General features: G+C 44.2%; 1 protein-coding gene across 3 annotated transcripts; it reads left to right on the plus strand.

Annotated features, from left to right (window-relative positions):
- Window positions 1-244: 244 nt before the first annotated feature.
- cabp1b (calcium binding protein 1b) lies at window positions 245-17257 on the plus strand. Of its 3 annotated transcripts, none has more exons than XM_040198165.2 (8): window positions 245-2417; window positions 12087-12254; window positions 13120-13150; window positions 13244-13387; window positions 13542-13651; window positions 13811-13885; window positions 13997-14069; window positions 15934-17257. In XM_040198165.2, exons 1-8 carry the CDS (start codon window positions 1611-1613, stop codon window positions 15957-15959), a joined length of 1434 nt encoding a protein of 477 aa, XP_040054099.2. In that variant the 5' UTR covers window positions 245-1610; the 3' UTR covers window positions 15960-17257. The 3 variants fall into 3 exon arrangements, with proteins under 3 accessions (XP_040054099.2, XP_040054101.2, XP_040054102.1); XM_040198168.2 differs by lacking the exon at window positions 245-2417 and adding an exon at window positions 7901-8552; XM_040198167.2 differs by lacking the exon at window positions 12087-12254.
- The last annotated feature ends 93 nt before the right edge of the window (window positions 17258-17350 follow it).

The following is a 17350-nucleotide window of genomic DNA, read 5'->3' on the forward strand; positions in this document are numbered from 1 at the left end:
CGAGAAGACGTCAGACTCCAGTCCTGCCGTCAGGTAGACGGTAGTTAGGTAGTTCAGAGAGACAGTAGGCCTATACCTGGACCATAGCGGAACTCGGACATTTGACGTACACACTATTAACGGACTAAGCGGATTATATCCTGGGGCTTGTATATAAATCCACACTGGGAAGACTGAGTTCTTTCACAAGAAGCATACAATTTCCCGATCATCTACTCTTCTTCTTTTTTTTTTGTTTCATACTGTTTTATATTGTGATTGTTGCATGACCGAGTGAAGCAATAAACTGGTCATTCGTTCAACTTCTTCTTTGTTTTAAACCTACCTTTCCTTCGAACCTAGGTAGATATTTAGTGCTTTTTCCTAATACCAGTCCCAAACAAGTGCTACATAATTATTTGTTGATTAAACTTGCATAGGTTCTTTTGCAAAGCAATATTATGTATATGTGTTGGTAAGTGAACAGGCACTGAGGTCACCTAAGGGGTCGTTGTTTAGAGACAACGGGGAGATGTTTTCGCGCGCTTGAAAAAAAGTAAGGAAAAGAGAAAGAAGAAGCGGAAAAGGAGTGTCCCTGTAACTTGGCGCTGATGCGCACTTCTTACCTGTGTTCACGGAGGAATAAAGATTGTCTTAAAACTAACGCACGCCTGGGTGTCACGAATGTCCATGTGTGCTACAAATACATGTAAAACTCAGAAACGGAGCGAAGAACTAGTGAAACATAATCAGTGATTATGAAAAAAGTAGAATAGATATCAACAAGCTGTTTTTTTCATAAAATAGTTGAGACTTGTGTCAACATTTGAAATGGTGTCTGTAGCTGAAAGATTGGTGAAGCTGAAAAGTTGAAGAGTTTAAGAGGATTTGAAAAACGGTCTCCATTGGAAAACCATGTTAAAATATTAATGAAGAAATAGAAGAAGAAGAAGTCGGAATAAAGATTCGAAGAACAATACTTGGAATGCTTAATGCATTCCAACAATAATCTCTTCAGGGAGTATATCTATATCTTCGAAAACAAGAGGGGAAATTATGATTTATTTTCTTTGATTTGGTACAAAAAAGCTGATGATCAACATGATCCTACAGCCGAGGGTCTAGAATAAATTAATTGTAATGTTTAATTCATTCTGTTTTTGTATCACGTCTGCTTTGTTTGTTCATCCCAATGAATGAACAAATGGTGTCTCAGTGGTAATTGCAAAAACATCATGTATTGCTCAAGAGACCTCCCAACTGCTGAAGCGTCTAAATGATTTTACATCGTCATCTTTTTGTGTAATCCCCATGATTCTTGTTTGCTTTTTGCATTTACACCTCTTTGCCAGTTTGCTTTAGTCCAAAACAACCAAATTGTCATTAGTTTAATAGAATTTCATTTCACACTTCATGTAACGCACACTCTCTTGATAAAGGCACCAGAACGAATGTTACAGAAGCCCCTTGATGAGTTTTGAGTTCATCATTATACGTCTGTTGATCAAATATGTCGTTTTTTTAAAAAGGGGACGTTAAGTAACGTTAAGGCTCTAATTGAGTTTTTACAGTAGAGGGAATAACAAGCAGCTCGTCGTGCCGGAAAATCATCTGCAGTGGCGCGATCCTTAATGAACTTTGCGCGCGGCACGCGGGCGACACGCGCATCAGCGCGACACGTGCTGTCACCCGAAGTCAGCGGAGCCCCCCCCCCCCGCGGAGCGCCGCCAAGCCCGCACTCCACACTCACTGCAAAGGCTCGATCAGGTGGCTGCTGCTGCTGCTTCCACTGCTTCATTCCAACGATGAGCTCCGATCTCCCCAAAAGCGAGTCCACTACTTCCCTGCTGAGATCCTCGGCACCGAACCACAGGTCCGGGGACTCCGGTCCGCGCGATCGCCGGAGCCACCGGACTCATCAGCATCATTCCGCCGGAGCTGGAGGCAACGATTACGCGGGCTGGACGGAGGACTGCGAGACGAGCGCACGGAGACCTCTCTGCCAACCGAGACACGCGGACTCTCGAGATACGGCGGCCGATCACCGCGGGCCGAAGAGCCGCACTCAGCAGCGACAGGCGAGCCTCGCGGAGGATGGTTACTGTCGGGAGGAGGCGAGACACCGGACGACTCCGCACCAGATGGAGCGCGGCCAGCCGTCCCGGTCCAAACACTCCCAGCATCAGCACCACCATCACCAGGACAGGAAGACCTCTCCGGCTCCCTCCTATCCGAAGCAGGCGGACGACGCGGCTCACTTCTTTGAGCCGAAGGAGAGAGTCACCACAGGGTCGTCGTCCTCTAGCCTGAGCTCCGGTGCGCCTGCGACCAGCGCGCCTCTCAAGTCCGCCAACAGCCGCACGTCCAAACGGCACAGCGCGCCCGCGTCCGAGCACGACTCCACTCTTCATCCGATAGTGAAGTCAGTCTTTGGGCAGGTAAGAGGGCGCACGGAGTCTAAACTAATCATGTCCATTTGTTGTCGATGTAAAAATACTAATAAGTCAACTGCTAGAATCCAGAATCCAAACTCCAAACTGGAAGTAACACGGATATCTTAAAAAAAGGTTTAATAGGAATTGTGTTTTAGATTCATATTTTTTTAAGTAACATTGGGGGAGATTTTACTCAACACATTTTGGTGAGGCCATGCCAGGACAAATCCCCTTCGACTGGGTCCACGGATAACGTGGAGGAAAAAAAAGGAACTGAAGCTAATTTTACAAGGTCACTCAACCAGAGAATAGACATTAATTTGTTGGTAGTAAGACAATCCAAAAGGGAACCAGGCGTGCTGATGTGTTTCACTTTCACCTTTATATGTTGAACAAAGTGAAAATGTAATAATATACATGCTATGATTGCCAAATGTGCATCATAGCCGTATAAGTGCTTATTAAAAATGTATGAACTGCTGACCTGATTGGTGACAGCAGGTGGAGGTACATGGAGGGGAAGGTGAAGCAGCCGGTCAAGCATCCCGATATGAATACAAACGCTTTCATCTGCCTGTCACCTGAGCAACAGCAGGGGGATCAACTCTCCCTGCGTGGAAAACTTTTCATTGTTGAGAGCTTCACACACACACACACACACACACACACCCACACACACACACACACACACACACACACACACACACACACACACACACACACACACATGCACACATGCACACATGCACACGCACTCACACACTCATACCATTTATATAACGAGGCGTGAGGTCACCAGCAAGTAAAAGTTCTTCCCTGCATCCCCTGTTCACTAATACGTCAGTTGTCTGCCTCACTTCTCCCTTGACTCCGACACATCGTGCAGTCGTACGGTGCTCCCGTCTTTTCCCCTTTTTTGCATTGAAATCCTTCCCTCTGCGTGGATGATAAAAAAAAAAGCTCAAGAGGAGACAATTACCTCCCCAAACGCTAATGTGTTCCAGAAATAACTCTTCTCAATCCAGGCCAGAGCTTCAATCAGCCCCAGAGGTTCCAGTGAGACGAAATATAACACCAATTTGCAATGAAAGGTCTCTGAGGCCGCTGACATGTGTGACAACGTTTTGTTGTTTCCATCAAATAGGTTTTGATGGAGTGTATATTTTGCGTCTGAATCGCTGCTTTTCTGGGACGTCAGAGTGAAGTGAGTTGACGCTACTCACTTGTGCACATCGGTGTTTGTGTGAAAGGGAGAGCAAGAGAGGCTGGAAGACGGATGAAAACAGAAGGATGGGTTTTTTTGCACCGGTTCATGATGTCTTGAATGTCTTTGAATGCTCCTTGTGTAGATGTAGGAGAACAATGCATAACACACGGTGAGCTATTACACAGTATGAATGTTTTCTTACGTAAGATCAAGATCTGCATACAACCCCAACTAAACAAATGTTCTCCTTGTGAGAACATCAATCTAAAAATAGACCATCCAGAACTGATTTTCAGATCCTTGAGGAATGGTTTGGCGAGCATGATACCTGACCAAGCAAATTTGAGAAACTTGCAAATAAAAAAAAGCAGGTGTCATCTCCAACATGTTTGTCCAAGCCGTCAATTAATAATCCACAGTTTCATATTCATAAGATGAATCGTGAATGCACAAAAAAAGGCCTTTGTGTGGATTAGAGTCGGGACAATAGGTTGTGTTATCTATTAGATAAAGCAGCTTTTTCACAATGTGACAATCAAAATGCATTGTCAACGAAATCCTAATATTTCTGCACATTCAGGCCTTTAAACTGTCCAGGTTACACATCACACCATGTCCAAGGACAGGCATTATCTTTTCTTTTGGTCCCAGTAGAAAATCAGTTTCTATTTTAGGTGATTCTAACAACCGCCACATCCCTCAGCCTTTGTGACCTTGTTATAAAATAATACCAACACTGGGAATCTGAAACTGCCGTGCAGGTCTGTTAACTGCTGCGGAGAGATTCTATCATTGGGCAGATTCTTTTCTTTTCCAATTAAATCTACCGTATTTCGATGAAAGCGCTTGTGCATTAACCAGCAGAGGGAGCAAGTGCCGTTTGCTCTAATAGGCCTGAATTCAAAGCGAGTGTGTGAAGAGGGATAAACCGCCCGCTGTGTCACATCAGTGAGGCAGGAGAAGTGATCGGGCAGGCAGAGAAAGAGAGGGAAGCGAGGACAATCGGATGAATTGGGAGACGGCGCTGGCGGACCTGATGATTGTTATGTAAGACAAACGCTCATCAGCTCTCACTTCCCTGCTCCCACCTGACAGCTCTGGAGACAATGCGAGGAAAGGTCCTCAAACGCAGATTAGCCCTTCACTTCCTGGCCTGGTTTTCCTGTTGCTCATCACGCATTCCCATCCACTGGGGGTTTCCTGTCTGTTTTCCCCCTTTCTCTCGTTTCTTTTCCTTTTTTTTGGCCCTCAGAAAATCTGTATTCCTCTGCCAGGGTCACACTGACCTTGATGACGTCTGTAGAAAGAGAGAGAGGAGATGCAGGCTTCACCAGAAAAGACCAAATGAGTTGAATGAGGATGGAGAGATGGGTAGAGATAAGAGGAAAGAGATCCTTGTTTCCACCACAGCATATGCCTCCAGCATGTCTGGAGCAGGCTATTTTTAGACGCAGATGATATTTTTATATCTGTGCCGGCAAAGAAGGAGGTAGAAAACTCACTCTTTGGTTAAATCCCCCTTTTTGAGACGAAGATTAGGAAGTGAAATGTAAAAAGCCTGCGCACCCAACCGCACAGGCTGCGATTTTGCAGGCACACGCGCCCGCGTGCACGATGATGCAGAATATTCATTGAGACCTCGGGCTGAAAGGGAAAATCAGTGGGAGACAGAGAACGGAATAATGAGCCAGAGGAGAAACAACAAAAGGTTTATGGACTGAATAAGACGTGTCAATAGTTTCCTTCTGCTGACGCACTGGACTTTTGATTAGACCAATTTCCACAGAAAGTAAAATCCGAAATACCCGAGAATCTGTGTGAAAGATGACGGTTCAAACTTTCTTGCCTCATCTCAAGCCCAAGAAGATGACGCAAGTGTTGTTGTTTTTTTTAGCGCGCAGACGTCCTCGGATGACGGCAAGAATACGCACACAAAAAAACAATCTCACGGCCACTCTATTCATCCCTTTGTCTTTGCATCAGAACAGAGTGTGAATTAATCCCAGTAGCTTCAGGGAACAGGCCGGTTTGACTTGAACATGGTTACACGTCATTCAACCTTGAAAATAAAGTGGAAAAAGATAAAGAAGTGCTCCCTTTATAGCAAAAGGACAATTGGCCGGGTTGATGCTGAACACAGCCAGGCCTTCATTCCCAGTCTCTCGGCTCATTTAACGCACCGAATGAACCAGGAATAAAAATAACTTCCAGATATTCAGTGACAATCAAAGGCAATTATTTGTATTTCCTATTGAAATGGAGCCTGCTGTTAGTACATGCTTTCATAAATCTGCATTGTGTGCACAGTTAATGCATTTCAAAAAACCCCTTTCAATCTGCGTGTGATGCGTGATAAACAACCCTCAGATATTCCTCAGCTACACAGATTCTTACGCCCGGAATGCTCCTGAAACGCTGTCGGTTTTGTAGTGCGAACGTACTTCTTTAAATCAAAGTGTGTGTATGTGTGTGAAAGCGAGGAAGGGTGAGGAGAAGGAAGCAGCAGAGAGGGAGGGGGAGAGAAATGGATCCCATGCCCGTGCACACCATGGTCTGACATTATGAGAGCTGACGGCTCCTGTGTCTGACGTCCGATGTGTTCTGAAGTTCACAATGAGCCCCCGGTGAGCGGCCGGGTGAATCATCCGCAGAGCAACACAGAGGCAGAGATATTGAAAGGGAGCGAGACCCGAAGAGACTTCGGCGTGAGTGTGTTCGTTTAGAAAGCAGAGAATAGACGAGGTTGAACGGGAGATGAATAAGGATGCTTAATTGTGTTACATAGCATCCGCCTGCAGTTACCTAAGGAGTACATGCTGCTTGTAGAACCCCCCCCCCCCCCCCCCATGAGGGTTTCATGGTTTGTAGTTTTAGACTTCAGATCCTTAAAGTCAGCCTCCACAAAACGTTGTTGTGCTTATTGTTACTTGTTTTTCACTTGGATGTTTGACCTTCATTGTGCAGAGTTTGACACCAGCCGGCTGTTTGCCGATTCATCTCCTGAAGGGAGAGAGTTTGTTTCTTTGTCTCTGCCAAAGCGCACTCGTCGTCACAGCTGGTTTGCAAGCAAAACATCATTCAAAGTAGAGCTTTTTTACTATTTCTCATCCTGTCTTTTATGTGGAAAAGTACCAATTATACAAAGTAAAAATAATGCTAAATACAAAAATTAAAAGCATTCTCAGTAAAACGTACTTAATGTTTAACTACTCATTACGTATAACAGCTTGTAAAGCGGTTTACCATTATTCTAAATAAAAGATACAAGTTGAATGTGTCACTGGTCAAACCGATAATTCCAACATTTCTTACATACCATTTGCTACATTAACATTAAACTATTTATCAGTATTTATAAGGTGATCATGGTTTTTATATGTAATATCTACATTTACAAAGTGAATAGCGGAGTTAAAATTTGTCTCTGAAACGCAGAAGAATAAAATAACATGAAACGGAAACACTATATTACAGTTACCTTTAATTAATAGGTTATTTTACATTGATACGTCATGGGGGCGGCTGTGGGCTGGACAGCTTACCCTCAAATTGTGTGTGGTCTCTGCCATCAGCGTATGAGTGTGTATCAGTGCAAAATGCCCTTCAAATAGTCCATTTAGCATCTTCATTTCACTGCCTGTGTCAGAGGTGTTTGATCTTTAGATTGTCACTGTGTGTGTGTGTGTGTGTGTGTGTGTGTGGATGAGAGAGCCTGAGAGAGACCATTTCTTTGCCTCGCTGTGTGTGTGTGTGTGTGTGTGTGTGTGGATGAGAGAGCCTGAGAGAGACCATTTCTTTGCCTCGCTGTGTGTGTGTGTGTGTGTGTGTGTGTGTGTGTGTATGTGTGTGTGTGTGTGTGTGTGTGTGGATGAGAGAGCCTGAGAGAGACAGCCTCTTTGCCGCGCTGTGCGTGTGTGTTTGCATCCTCGGTGGTACACGACACACGATACATGTGTGATTTCTCTTACATTTTGGCTTTGATCTGTCCTTCAAGCTTAACACTGTGGCGCCCCACCACGTGTGTGCATGTGTGTGTGACGGAGAGAAGTGGATGGATGCTGGGGGATGAGTGGGTAGAAATATGGAAGAGTCGGGGGGCGAATAGAGAGCATGTGTGATATTTTTAGCTCCACAGCCCCACATCCGCGTGTGTTTAATCGAGTGTGCGTGCGTGTGTTTGTGTGTGCATGTTTGGATTAGTGTATGCGGCGTCTCGCTCAGGGGAAGGTAATATGCTTGTCCGAACTAGCGTCTTCCGTCACATTGGAATTGATGGTTTGAAACTGTGAAGTGAGCGAGAGTAGTGGAGAGAGCTGAGGGTTAAAAAAGGGCAGGAGGCAGACTGACGGACAGAGAAAGAGATGCAAAGGGAGAGAGACAGGGAGAGAGAGAGAGGGAGAGAGAGCGAGAGAGAGGGGAGGGAGGGAGGGAGGAAAGACGCTTTAGGAGAGAGGATGGAATGAATAAGCAATCTTGCTTTTTCTACTTCTGCCGCCTGCATCTCGCTCTGATCACATGCATGCTTCCTCTCCCTCGCTTCTCTTTGTGCTGTTCTGATCCGTCCCGTTTTCCTCGTTTGCATATTAACCTCTTTTGTTTGTGTGTCCCTCCCCTCGTACCTTCCGGGGTCTTTGCCCGTTGGTCCTCCCGGGACACTCCTTCCTCCTCTTCTACCCCTTATGATACCTCTGCTGCTCTCCCTGCCTCGTTCCACATGTCCTCTCATATCAGTCGGTGACCCTCTGAACCCTCTTTCCCTTCCTAATCACTCCTATTCCCATGCATGCCCGGAAGCATATGCAAACACACATGCATACACTCACATACAGCCACACTGCCAAAGACACGGTTAGAGAAAAAACATAAAACAGGAAGGATTTTACTTTGCAATGGGCAACTCTGTAAAGTCGCTTAAAATTTTCACCAAGAAGGTAAGGTCTGCTCTGCTGTGGTCTCCTTGAAGCCCCTGACTGGTGCATGTTTGTCTCATGGTGTGTCCCCGACCTGACCGAAAGCTACTTGACTGGACCCTGGACTGCCTGACTTAGTGTCTCTGTGTTTTGTGTTACCCAAATCCAAAAACAATAGTTTCTTGTGCCGTAGTTTCAGACTATTTTAGGAATTTACTGTTTATTATTAAGTACGACTTTGTTGAAAACCCATTTTGCACGTTTAACGCAGCGCTCAAACATATTGCATTTTGTAATGTTACAAGTTGCATCTGTGATAATTATTGCGCGGCACATTCCGTAGGAACCCATTTTAGCCTTTTAGACAAAGCTCAGAGGAGTGTCGTCAGAGATTAGAGTTGGGTCAGTTTGCACAGCGACGCAACCTTAGCAGCCGGCGGAAGATCGCTAAGCTGTTGAACCTGCACCTGCGGGATGTGACCAGTCAGTGGAAGTGTTGCTAAACAGGTGTGCTCCGTCACACGATGTCACACTCCATTAGCTCCAACGTACCACTGCCGCTGAGGCCGTTAGTTCACAACATAAGTGCGCAGTTGAAGAACGAGGGAAGAACATTCAGATGTCATTTGTAAAAAACGTCTCAAGAAGATGACCTTGGTCCGTACAATACGTCTCTTGCATCAGCTGTCCCCGTGGTATCAGCTTATGCTCGGATAGACACTCAGTGTAGCAGACAGACGGCCCCGCCAATAGGTCTCCTCCACATCCGCAGCTGCACATCCTTGAGAAAGCACGATATGACGAGCAACTGTTGATGCCATCTGTGCTAAATAGGTTGGAGTGGTAAAGAAGTCTTCTTCTTCTTTGCTTATATAACCGAAAGCGTGTGGCTTCATAGTTTTCTGGCACGATATACCCACAGACAGCCTATAGCTCCATGCATCACTTGGTCAGATTACCCAGTGGGCATCCGTTCCCGTGGTGGGGGGACCGTAGGAATGCATGAACTGGCAACGTGAGAGATGGAGCGTGAAGGTCATTTGTATATATATTGTATATTTGCGTGTTGTTTATTCTTGCATATTCATTTTTGTTGTTACGCATGCATGTGGATGTCTTGTGGCATTCGTAAACCGGCAGCTTAATGTCTGTGAGATTAAAAGCAGCAGCAGAAATAGTACTTTGGTAATTTGCTGTGACAGGGAGTCCACTCGTTTTTTAGCGGATACTCCTCGGCTGAGTTGGATGTTGGACGCCGTTACTTGACGAGTTGTACCAACGTGTTCATGTTTTATAAGCAAGAAATGTTGCTGCTCAAATAGTTGGTCAAAGAATATGCGTTCTGCATTTCGTCCGAGCTGCTCTCTCCAACTCAAATATCAGCCAGAGCTGATGGTTAGACCCTATTAGGCTTTATTTTCTGTAGAAGAGGCTTGTTTAGTCCACTGATGCAGCGATGACCTGTTTTTAATTGCCTGTAGCTTTCTCTGTAATTGGGATTAGTGCTGTTAGAATACTTTTTCAAGCTGGTTAGTCGGCTGATAGGTGATTATAATGAAATGAATGGCTGAACTTTAGCCTCATCTTCTGGACAACGAAGTGATTCAACAATGTGCGCAAAAAAATAATTCAAATATAATTGAAAATAATTCAAATAACGTTTCCAGTCTTGATTATAAATGACTGTGTCATCAATCCTTTTTTCTCTACTCGCAGGCACTATTCGTTCTAACACATTTAATGTAATTAATTAGAATCCTAATGCTGTCAGTTAGATGTGGACTCATGTGGACTTTTTTTCCACCCACAAATTGGCTATTAGAGCACTGGTTGGTTTATTAAACTCCTATTTTTAGTTCTGGCCATCAAATTTGAACTCGTTGGTCTGACATTTTAATGAATGTTTACAAAATGTTGTTGGGTTAGGATTTTACTGATTGCCTTTATGTTCTCCACCAAGTTTGGCTATTCTCAGGGTATTTAAAAAAACATCTATGATCATTTTATTGCCAATATGCTAATGTGTGCGACTTTGGGTAGATGTTGCCCTTTTCCACCGATCCCAGCAATGACTTCATCCTAACTATAAGTGCTGCTGTAGTTTAGGCGATGGACTGGGTTTTCCTTTACTGACAAGCTTGGCACCAAATGTGCAGTTGAATGTTAAAGGGCTGTTTTGTGAGGCTGTCAGTTTGAAACACGCATTGGGGTTTGGTGATGCAGTTTACTCCATCGTTGGCATCGTCTATAATACGTGCTGCCTCATGTGTCACAGTGCAGAGAGCAGCGCAGATTCATGGATGGCATCAGTTGCTCTTGTCATGAAATGACAACCTCTTCCCACTGACTGAGGTGCTTCTCTATCACTGACCTGACTACACCTCTCCATGACTGACCTGACTCCACCTCTCCATCACTGACCTGACTCCACCTCTCCATGACTAACCTGACTCCACCTCTCCATGACTGACCTGACTCCACCTCTCCATGACTGACCTGACTACACCTCTCCATGACTGACCTCACTACACCTCTCCATGACTGACCTGACTCCACCTCTCCATGACTGACGACTACACCTCTCCATGACTGACCTGACTACACCTCTCCATGACTGACCAGACTCCACTTCTCCATGACTGACCAGACTACACCTCTCCATGACTGACCTGACTACACCTCTCCATGACTAACCTGACTCCACCTCTCCATGACTGACCTGACTCCACCTCTCCATGACTGACCTGACTACACCTCTCCATGACTGACCTCACTACACCTCTCCATGACTGACCTGACTCCACCTCTCCATGACTGACGACTACACCTCTCCATGACTGACCTGACTACACCTCTCCATGACTGACCAGACTCCACTTCTCCATGACTGACCAGACTACACCTCTCCATGACTGACCTGACTACACCTCTCCATGACTGACCTGACTCCACCTCTCCATGACTGACCAGACTCCACCTCTCCATGACTGACGACTACACCTCTCCATGACTGACCTGACTACACCTCTCCATGACTGACCAGACTCCACTTCTCCATGACTGACCAGACTACACCTCTCCATGACTGACCTGACTACACCTCTCCATGACTGACCTGACTCCACCTCTCCATGACTGACCAGACTACACCTCTCCATGACTGACCTGACTCCACCTCTCCATTACTGACCCGACTACACCTCTCCATGACTGACCTGAATCCACCTCTCCATGACTGACCTGACCACACCTCTCCATTAATGACCTGACTACACACCTCCGTGACTGACATGACTCCACCTCTCTCCATTAATGACATGACTCCACCTCCCCATGACTGACCTGGCTACACACCTCCATTACTGACATGACTACACGTTTTTCTAGGACTGCATGACTCGATAGACAGACATATGCCTGTCACCCCCCTTCATCGCCCCTCTTTGTTGTCTCCTTGTTGACTCCACGCTGCCACAGTCTGAGTCACAGTCTCCGCCCCTGTCTTGCCCCTGCTCCCATGTCTGCCCCCCCGCCTCGCTTCGGATGCTGCTCTAGGACCAAAAGAAGAACTACAAAGCAGTGCATTCCTCTGAGGAGGGGGGATCTGGGGGGGCCTACCTTGAGCCACTAGTGGCCCTGGCCCAGAACGGAGCAACTATGCACAACGTACTGGGGCCTGCGTGCATCTTTCTACGCAAGGGCTTCGCTGAGAGCCGGCAGGCTGTACGTAAGTCCAGACATTATCATGTGCATGCATAGCATGAGAGTAGCATGTAACACAGTACACACACAACAGAAACATGAGATGAATGAGGGTAGTAATCACCTCTCACTGTAACGTCAGCATTTACAGCACGTGAAAAAGCGCTGTGGATTTGTGCATTTTTAGAAAGTGGAATCTTTCCTCTGGATAGCGAGAATGCTGAAATCAAAGGCGTGTGTGTGTGTGTGTGTGTGTGTGTGTGTGTGTGTGTGTGTGTGTGTGTGTGTGTGTGTGTGTGTGTGTGTTAATGTCTATAGTTAGGCATGAGGCGTATCACTAGTAAACATTAGTTGAAGTTTTTATCAGGATGAAATATCACTAAGATGGCAGAAATGCGCCATACATTACAATTTTTGTCTCTTCATCTAACTCCAGCAGTGACAACAACATGCATTGAGGTCTCGGTATTAAAGACAACATGGGCGTTGAGTTGTTCAGTGTCAAGGAACACTGTTTTAGTGACTGCTCTGTTCTTCATGTAGAGTTTCAGATCGGGTCATTTAAATTCAATGAACCTCACATTAAGGGGACTGTTGGTTTGCATAGGTTCTGGATCTCCATGTTATATTTCATTCCGTTCTTCTGCCAGACTATACTTTTACACAGGGTGTCATAGAGTGCCACCAGTCTGCATGTGATCTCACTGATAAGCTCTTCCTCTCGGGCTGGAGGGAAACATGCTGACTCTTTGGCAGTCTGCTGCAAATACCTGCAGTTACTTATTTTTGACCAGCATCCCATTGTGAAAGGAATGCTGTGAAATGGCATCATTTTGAAAATACCAGCAGTGTTTGGATGCTAACCTTGCGCTGTGATCATCCACAGGATCGAGAGTTGAGGCCAGAAGAAATGGATGGTATGGCCCATTTCAGGGATTTATTTTTTGTTTATTGTAAATACTAATTTTAACATCTCTATAACATCCAAACCCTGTCTCCCTCGCTCTCAGAGTTGCGTGAGGCGTTCAAGGAGTTTGACAAAGACAAGGATGGGTTCATTGGCTGTAAGGACCTGGGGAACTGCATGAGAACTATGGGCTACATGCCAACAGAGATGGAGCTAATAGAACTCAGCCAGCAGATCAACATGAATTGTAAGTAAAACTGTGTCTGTTTGTACGTTCGCGTGTCTCTTAATCAGTCCTCATCCCTCCAGCAAACGTTTAGAACCAGTTGTGCATGTCATCACGTCTTGTGATTTTTTTGTCTGTAAGAATACCTTGAATACCTTTTGAATATGTCCTACAGTGGGAGGACACGTTGACTTTGAGGACTTTGTTGAACTCATGGGGCCCAAACTTCTTGCTGAAACAGCAGACATGATCGGAGTGAAAGAGCTGAGGGATGCATTTAAGGAGGTGAGGAAAGGCGTGAAGCTCACAAAGTAGCAAACTCAGTTGGATAACAGCATTGTTGCAAATAGGTACATAAAAAAACAATAATAATAATCTTAGGGACGTTCTAATAGTGATAGTTAATAATTTTTCATGTCTCCCTCTATCTGCCATCATTCTCAGTTTGACACAAACGGTGACGGACAGATCAGCACGGCCGAACTCAGAGAAGCCATGAAAAAACTTTTAGGACAACAGGTACTGGGAGAGTCTGTCCCCATGTCTGTCCATCAGTGACGGTGTCTGTCTGAATCTCGTCTGTCTGACTCGTGGACGTTCACACCTTCCCCCACAACCCTATTGTTGCAGGTCGGACACAGAGACCTGGAGGACATCCTACGAGACATCGACCTCAATGGAGACGGGCACGTAGACTTTGAAGGTAAAAAACTGCCAAGCGGTGTGTGTGTGTGTGTGTGTGCGACACCGTACTTTACAAACTATACAGCATATTGCATTTCACCAAAGCCTGGAAATCATGCACGCTTACACGGCGTTTGTGCCTTTTTATTTCTATTATTCCGTATCTCTTAAACACACACACACACACACACATTTCAAAGTAAAATCCCAACATGTGTGCTAATATTTCAACACCGTGCTGATGGTGATGTGAGGGGATGGAGGCAGAAGGCTGCTGTCAGATTATCTCCATACCAAAGGATTATGGCACATCATACATTACCCACAGAGAAAAAGATGCACAGGGCTGTCAGGGATGGAAAAATTGGAAAAGGCTGCGGTTTTCAGTTGCACAATTACACTCTTACCCTGCATTTTTCATGCAATCGTTCAGCAACAATGTCCAGGTGATATTTTATTGAGCAAGAATGGAAACTGTTCTTTTTAAGTTCTAGAACGCATGTAGATCATGGTGAACATGACTGATTTGATTTTTGAGATTATGTTCATGACAGAAAACAACAACGTCATGTCCATCCAAAATGGAAGTAGCCATGATTTAATGCATACTGTAAGTGAAGGAAATTCGTTTGGATCTAAAATTAGGTTGAATGTCTCTAAGAAATACAAAAAAGTTGAAAGCTGCAAAACCATAATAGTAAATAAAATATGTGAAAATGTGTTGATGGGAACTAAAGAGTCAGCGTAGTTTTGTCACTACGAGCAGATAATATTGTCTATTGTGCATATATATACATAAATGACATGTAATGTAATGTAATATATTGTACAAGAATTGATTACTGCATTTTTAGACATGCAACCAAACTTATTATAAGCCTTTGTTTAAAATTGTCTAAAGACTATTTTGATTGAATAAGTTGATCTGAAGCCCAGTTTAGGTTCCAGCGAATTGATGAAGCTTTATTCAACTAAATGAAAATAAATACTGAGTTGTGCTCCTCCAGTCGCACCAAATCTCTGAGGATTTCAGTGGAGGAACTAATATGTGATCCCTTGATGATGTCGTAGGTGTTCCCACTAACAAAGAATCAATCAATTAAAATTCAACCTCTGCACCAAATAGCTGTCTAAGTTGTCAGGGACAATATTGTAGACCTGCTAAAAGCTGGAATGGGCCACAAGAAAATAGCCAAGCAGCTTGCTGCGAACTGTTGAATTATTTGGAAATGGGGGAAATACAAAATGACCATCAATCGCCCTCGGTGTGGGGCTCCACACGAGCTCTCGCCTCGTCGGGTATTGTTGATCATGAGCAAGATGAGGCAGCCCAGAACTACACGGGAGGGACTTCTTAATGATCCCAAGACAGCTGGGACCCCAATCACCAAGGAAACACACTACGCACGCAAGGTCCCCCCGCTCAAGTATGAGGTTAACCAATGAACACCTGAATGATTCGGAGAAGGTGACGTGGTCAGATGAGACCAACATTGAGCTTAACTCGACTCGGCATGTTTGGAAGAAGAGAAACGTTAAATTTAACTCCCGGATTGGCATAGCCAGTCTCCAGACCTCAATCCCATAGAAAGTCTGTGGAGGGCGCTGAAGTGTCGAGCTGCCCAGCAACAGCCTCATAAGGATTTGTAGAAGAGCTGCAAAGACGACTGGACCAAAATCCCTCCTGAGATGTGTGCAAACCTGTGACCAACTACAGGAAAGTGGGCAAACTGAAAAAATCAGCAAGGGATCAAATATTATTTTCTCCATCTGTATATTAAGGAGCAGTTCTGTGCACTTGTGTTTCATCATACAGTTATTACATCGAAGATTTCTGTGACTGTGGGAGTGTGACTCACTCCGTCCTTTCTTTTAATTCGCAGAGTTTGTGCGGATGATGTCTCGATGAGTTCCTGGCAGTGAGTCGACGTGTTAAAACCAAACAGAGTCCAGCACAGGGTACCGATGGATCTGGAACTTCTGAACTGTGAATGAACAAGAAAACAAAAACATATCAACCCAGCCCTGAAACTGCCATGATGAAGCACAAAGTCTGACGATCACAGACTGTTGATCATATGCTGCTGCTGTTCCTTAGAACTCGCACAAAACCAACTGCTGCATTTATGACTTTTACATATATGTCTTTAAAAAAAGCATATTTTCCTTTGGTGATCGCACTTTTAATAGTGATGTGGACTCAACGGGTTAAGTGAAATGGAAAGTTTTGAGTTATTGAGCTCAAACACAATGTTTATAATTGTAGCAATTAAAAAAATATATTGTTGACTAGCAGCGAAACCAATAGAACACATTCCTCTCTAAAGCTGACGACATCTTAAGCACAAATATGATATACGGCAATATGGAAATATTTCATGTGATCCTGTCAAAGCTGTTTTGTGTTTTTGTGCGTACTGTTGTTTCTCTCTTAAACCTACTCTGGGTTTATTATATTAAGACTACCCTGGTTAGGGCAAGCCGATGTTAGTTCCGTAATTACGTGTAATGTAGCACTGATGCAGTTCCTCTTACTTAAATAACATTATGCCCATCATACTGTGAGATCACTTTCTGTGTTTAAGGCTCCTTCAACTGCGAAAATTCTGATTGCAGTGAGTTGCTAGTCTTGAATGCGAAAGGCCTTATGGGTATTACTGAAACAAGAAATGAAGACTGAGGAGCTTGTGAGTCTACCGAATCTTCAGAACAGCACTGAAGTGATTTCCCCCTCGGTACAACTTTTACACTTTTAACTTTAATACCTCAAAATCAATTGAAAAATCAACTTCTTCCATAAACTGCCCCAACATATGCTCTAAAAACAAGTTCTTTATTCTATTTATCTTCATTATATATATATTTGTAAAGAAGAAGCATTTGTTGTTTCATGAAAAAAAGCCAAAGAAAGTTTACGTAAATAGTGTTATAAGTGTTAAGTGTATGCAGTGTTTGACAAATATGATCCATTGGCTATATTTTCAAAATGACTGCTTGAAATGCCCTTGCTGGTTCCTGGGGCAGCTCAATTATTGGTTCACTGTTCTTAACATGTGTTCATGCATGCTCTAAATTTAAGATATTCTCCTAAACGCAAATCTTACTTTGTGATTTTACTTGTCTTAAGTGTTAAACTATGCATGCAAGAAATAACTGACATTTGTAGCAGAATATATAACAAATAAAAGGTTTTTATTGAAACTATTATTATGTAGAATAGTGTTTGTGTTGTATGTATGCCAGGCTCAGACCCCAATTTTAAAGTCTTAAAGATGAAAACAACCTGAAGCTTGCATAACA

This window comes from Gasterosteus aculeatus, chromosome 14 (assembly GCF_964276395.1).
Source record: "Gasterosteus aculeatus chromosome 14, fGasAcu3.hap1.1, whole genome shotgun sequence".
Classification (NCBI taxonomy): Eukaryota; Metazoa; Chordata; class Actinopteri; order Perciformes; family Gasterosteidae; genus Gasterosteus; species Gasterosteus aculeatus.

Coding starts and splice junctions, on each gene's coding strand:
- cabp1b (XM_040198165.2), top strand. CDS start 1,611: ATGAACTTTGCGCGCGGCACGCGGGCGACACGCGCATCAGCGCGACAC. Junction 2,418..12,086: donor TGAAGTCAGTCTTTGGGCAG/GTAAGAGGGCGC, acceptor ATGCTGCTCTAG/GACCAAAAGAAGAACTACAA. Junction 13,652..13,810: donor TGAGGGATGCATTTAAGGAG/GTGAGGAAAGGC, acceptor CATCATTCTCAG/TTTGACACAAACGGTGACGG.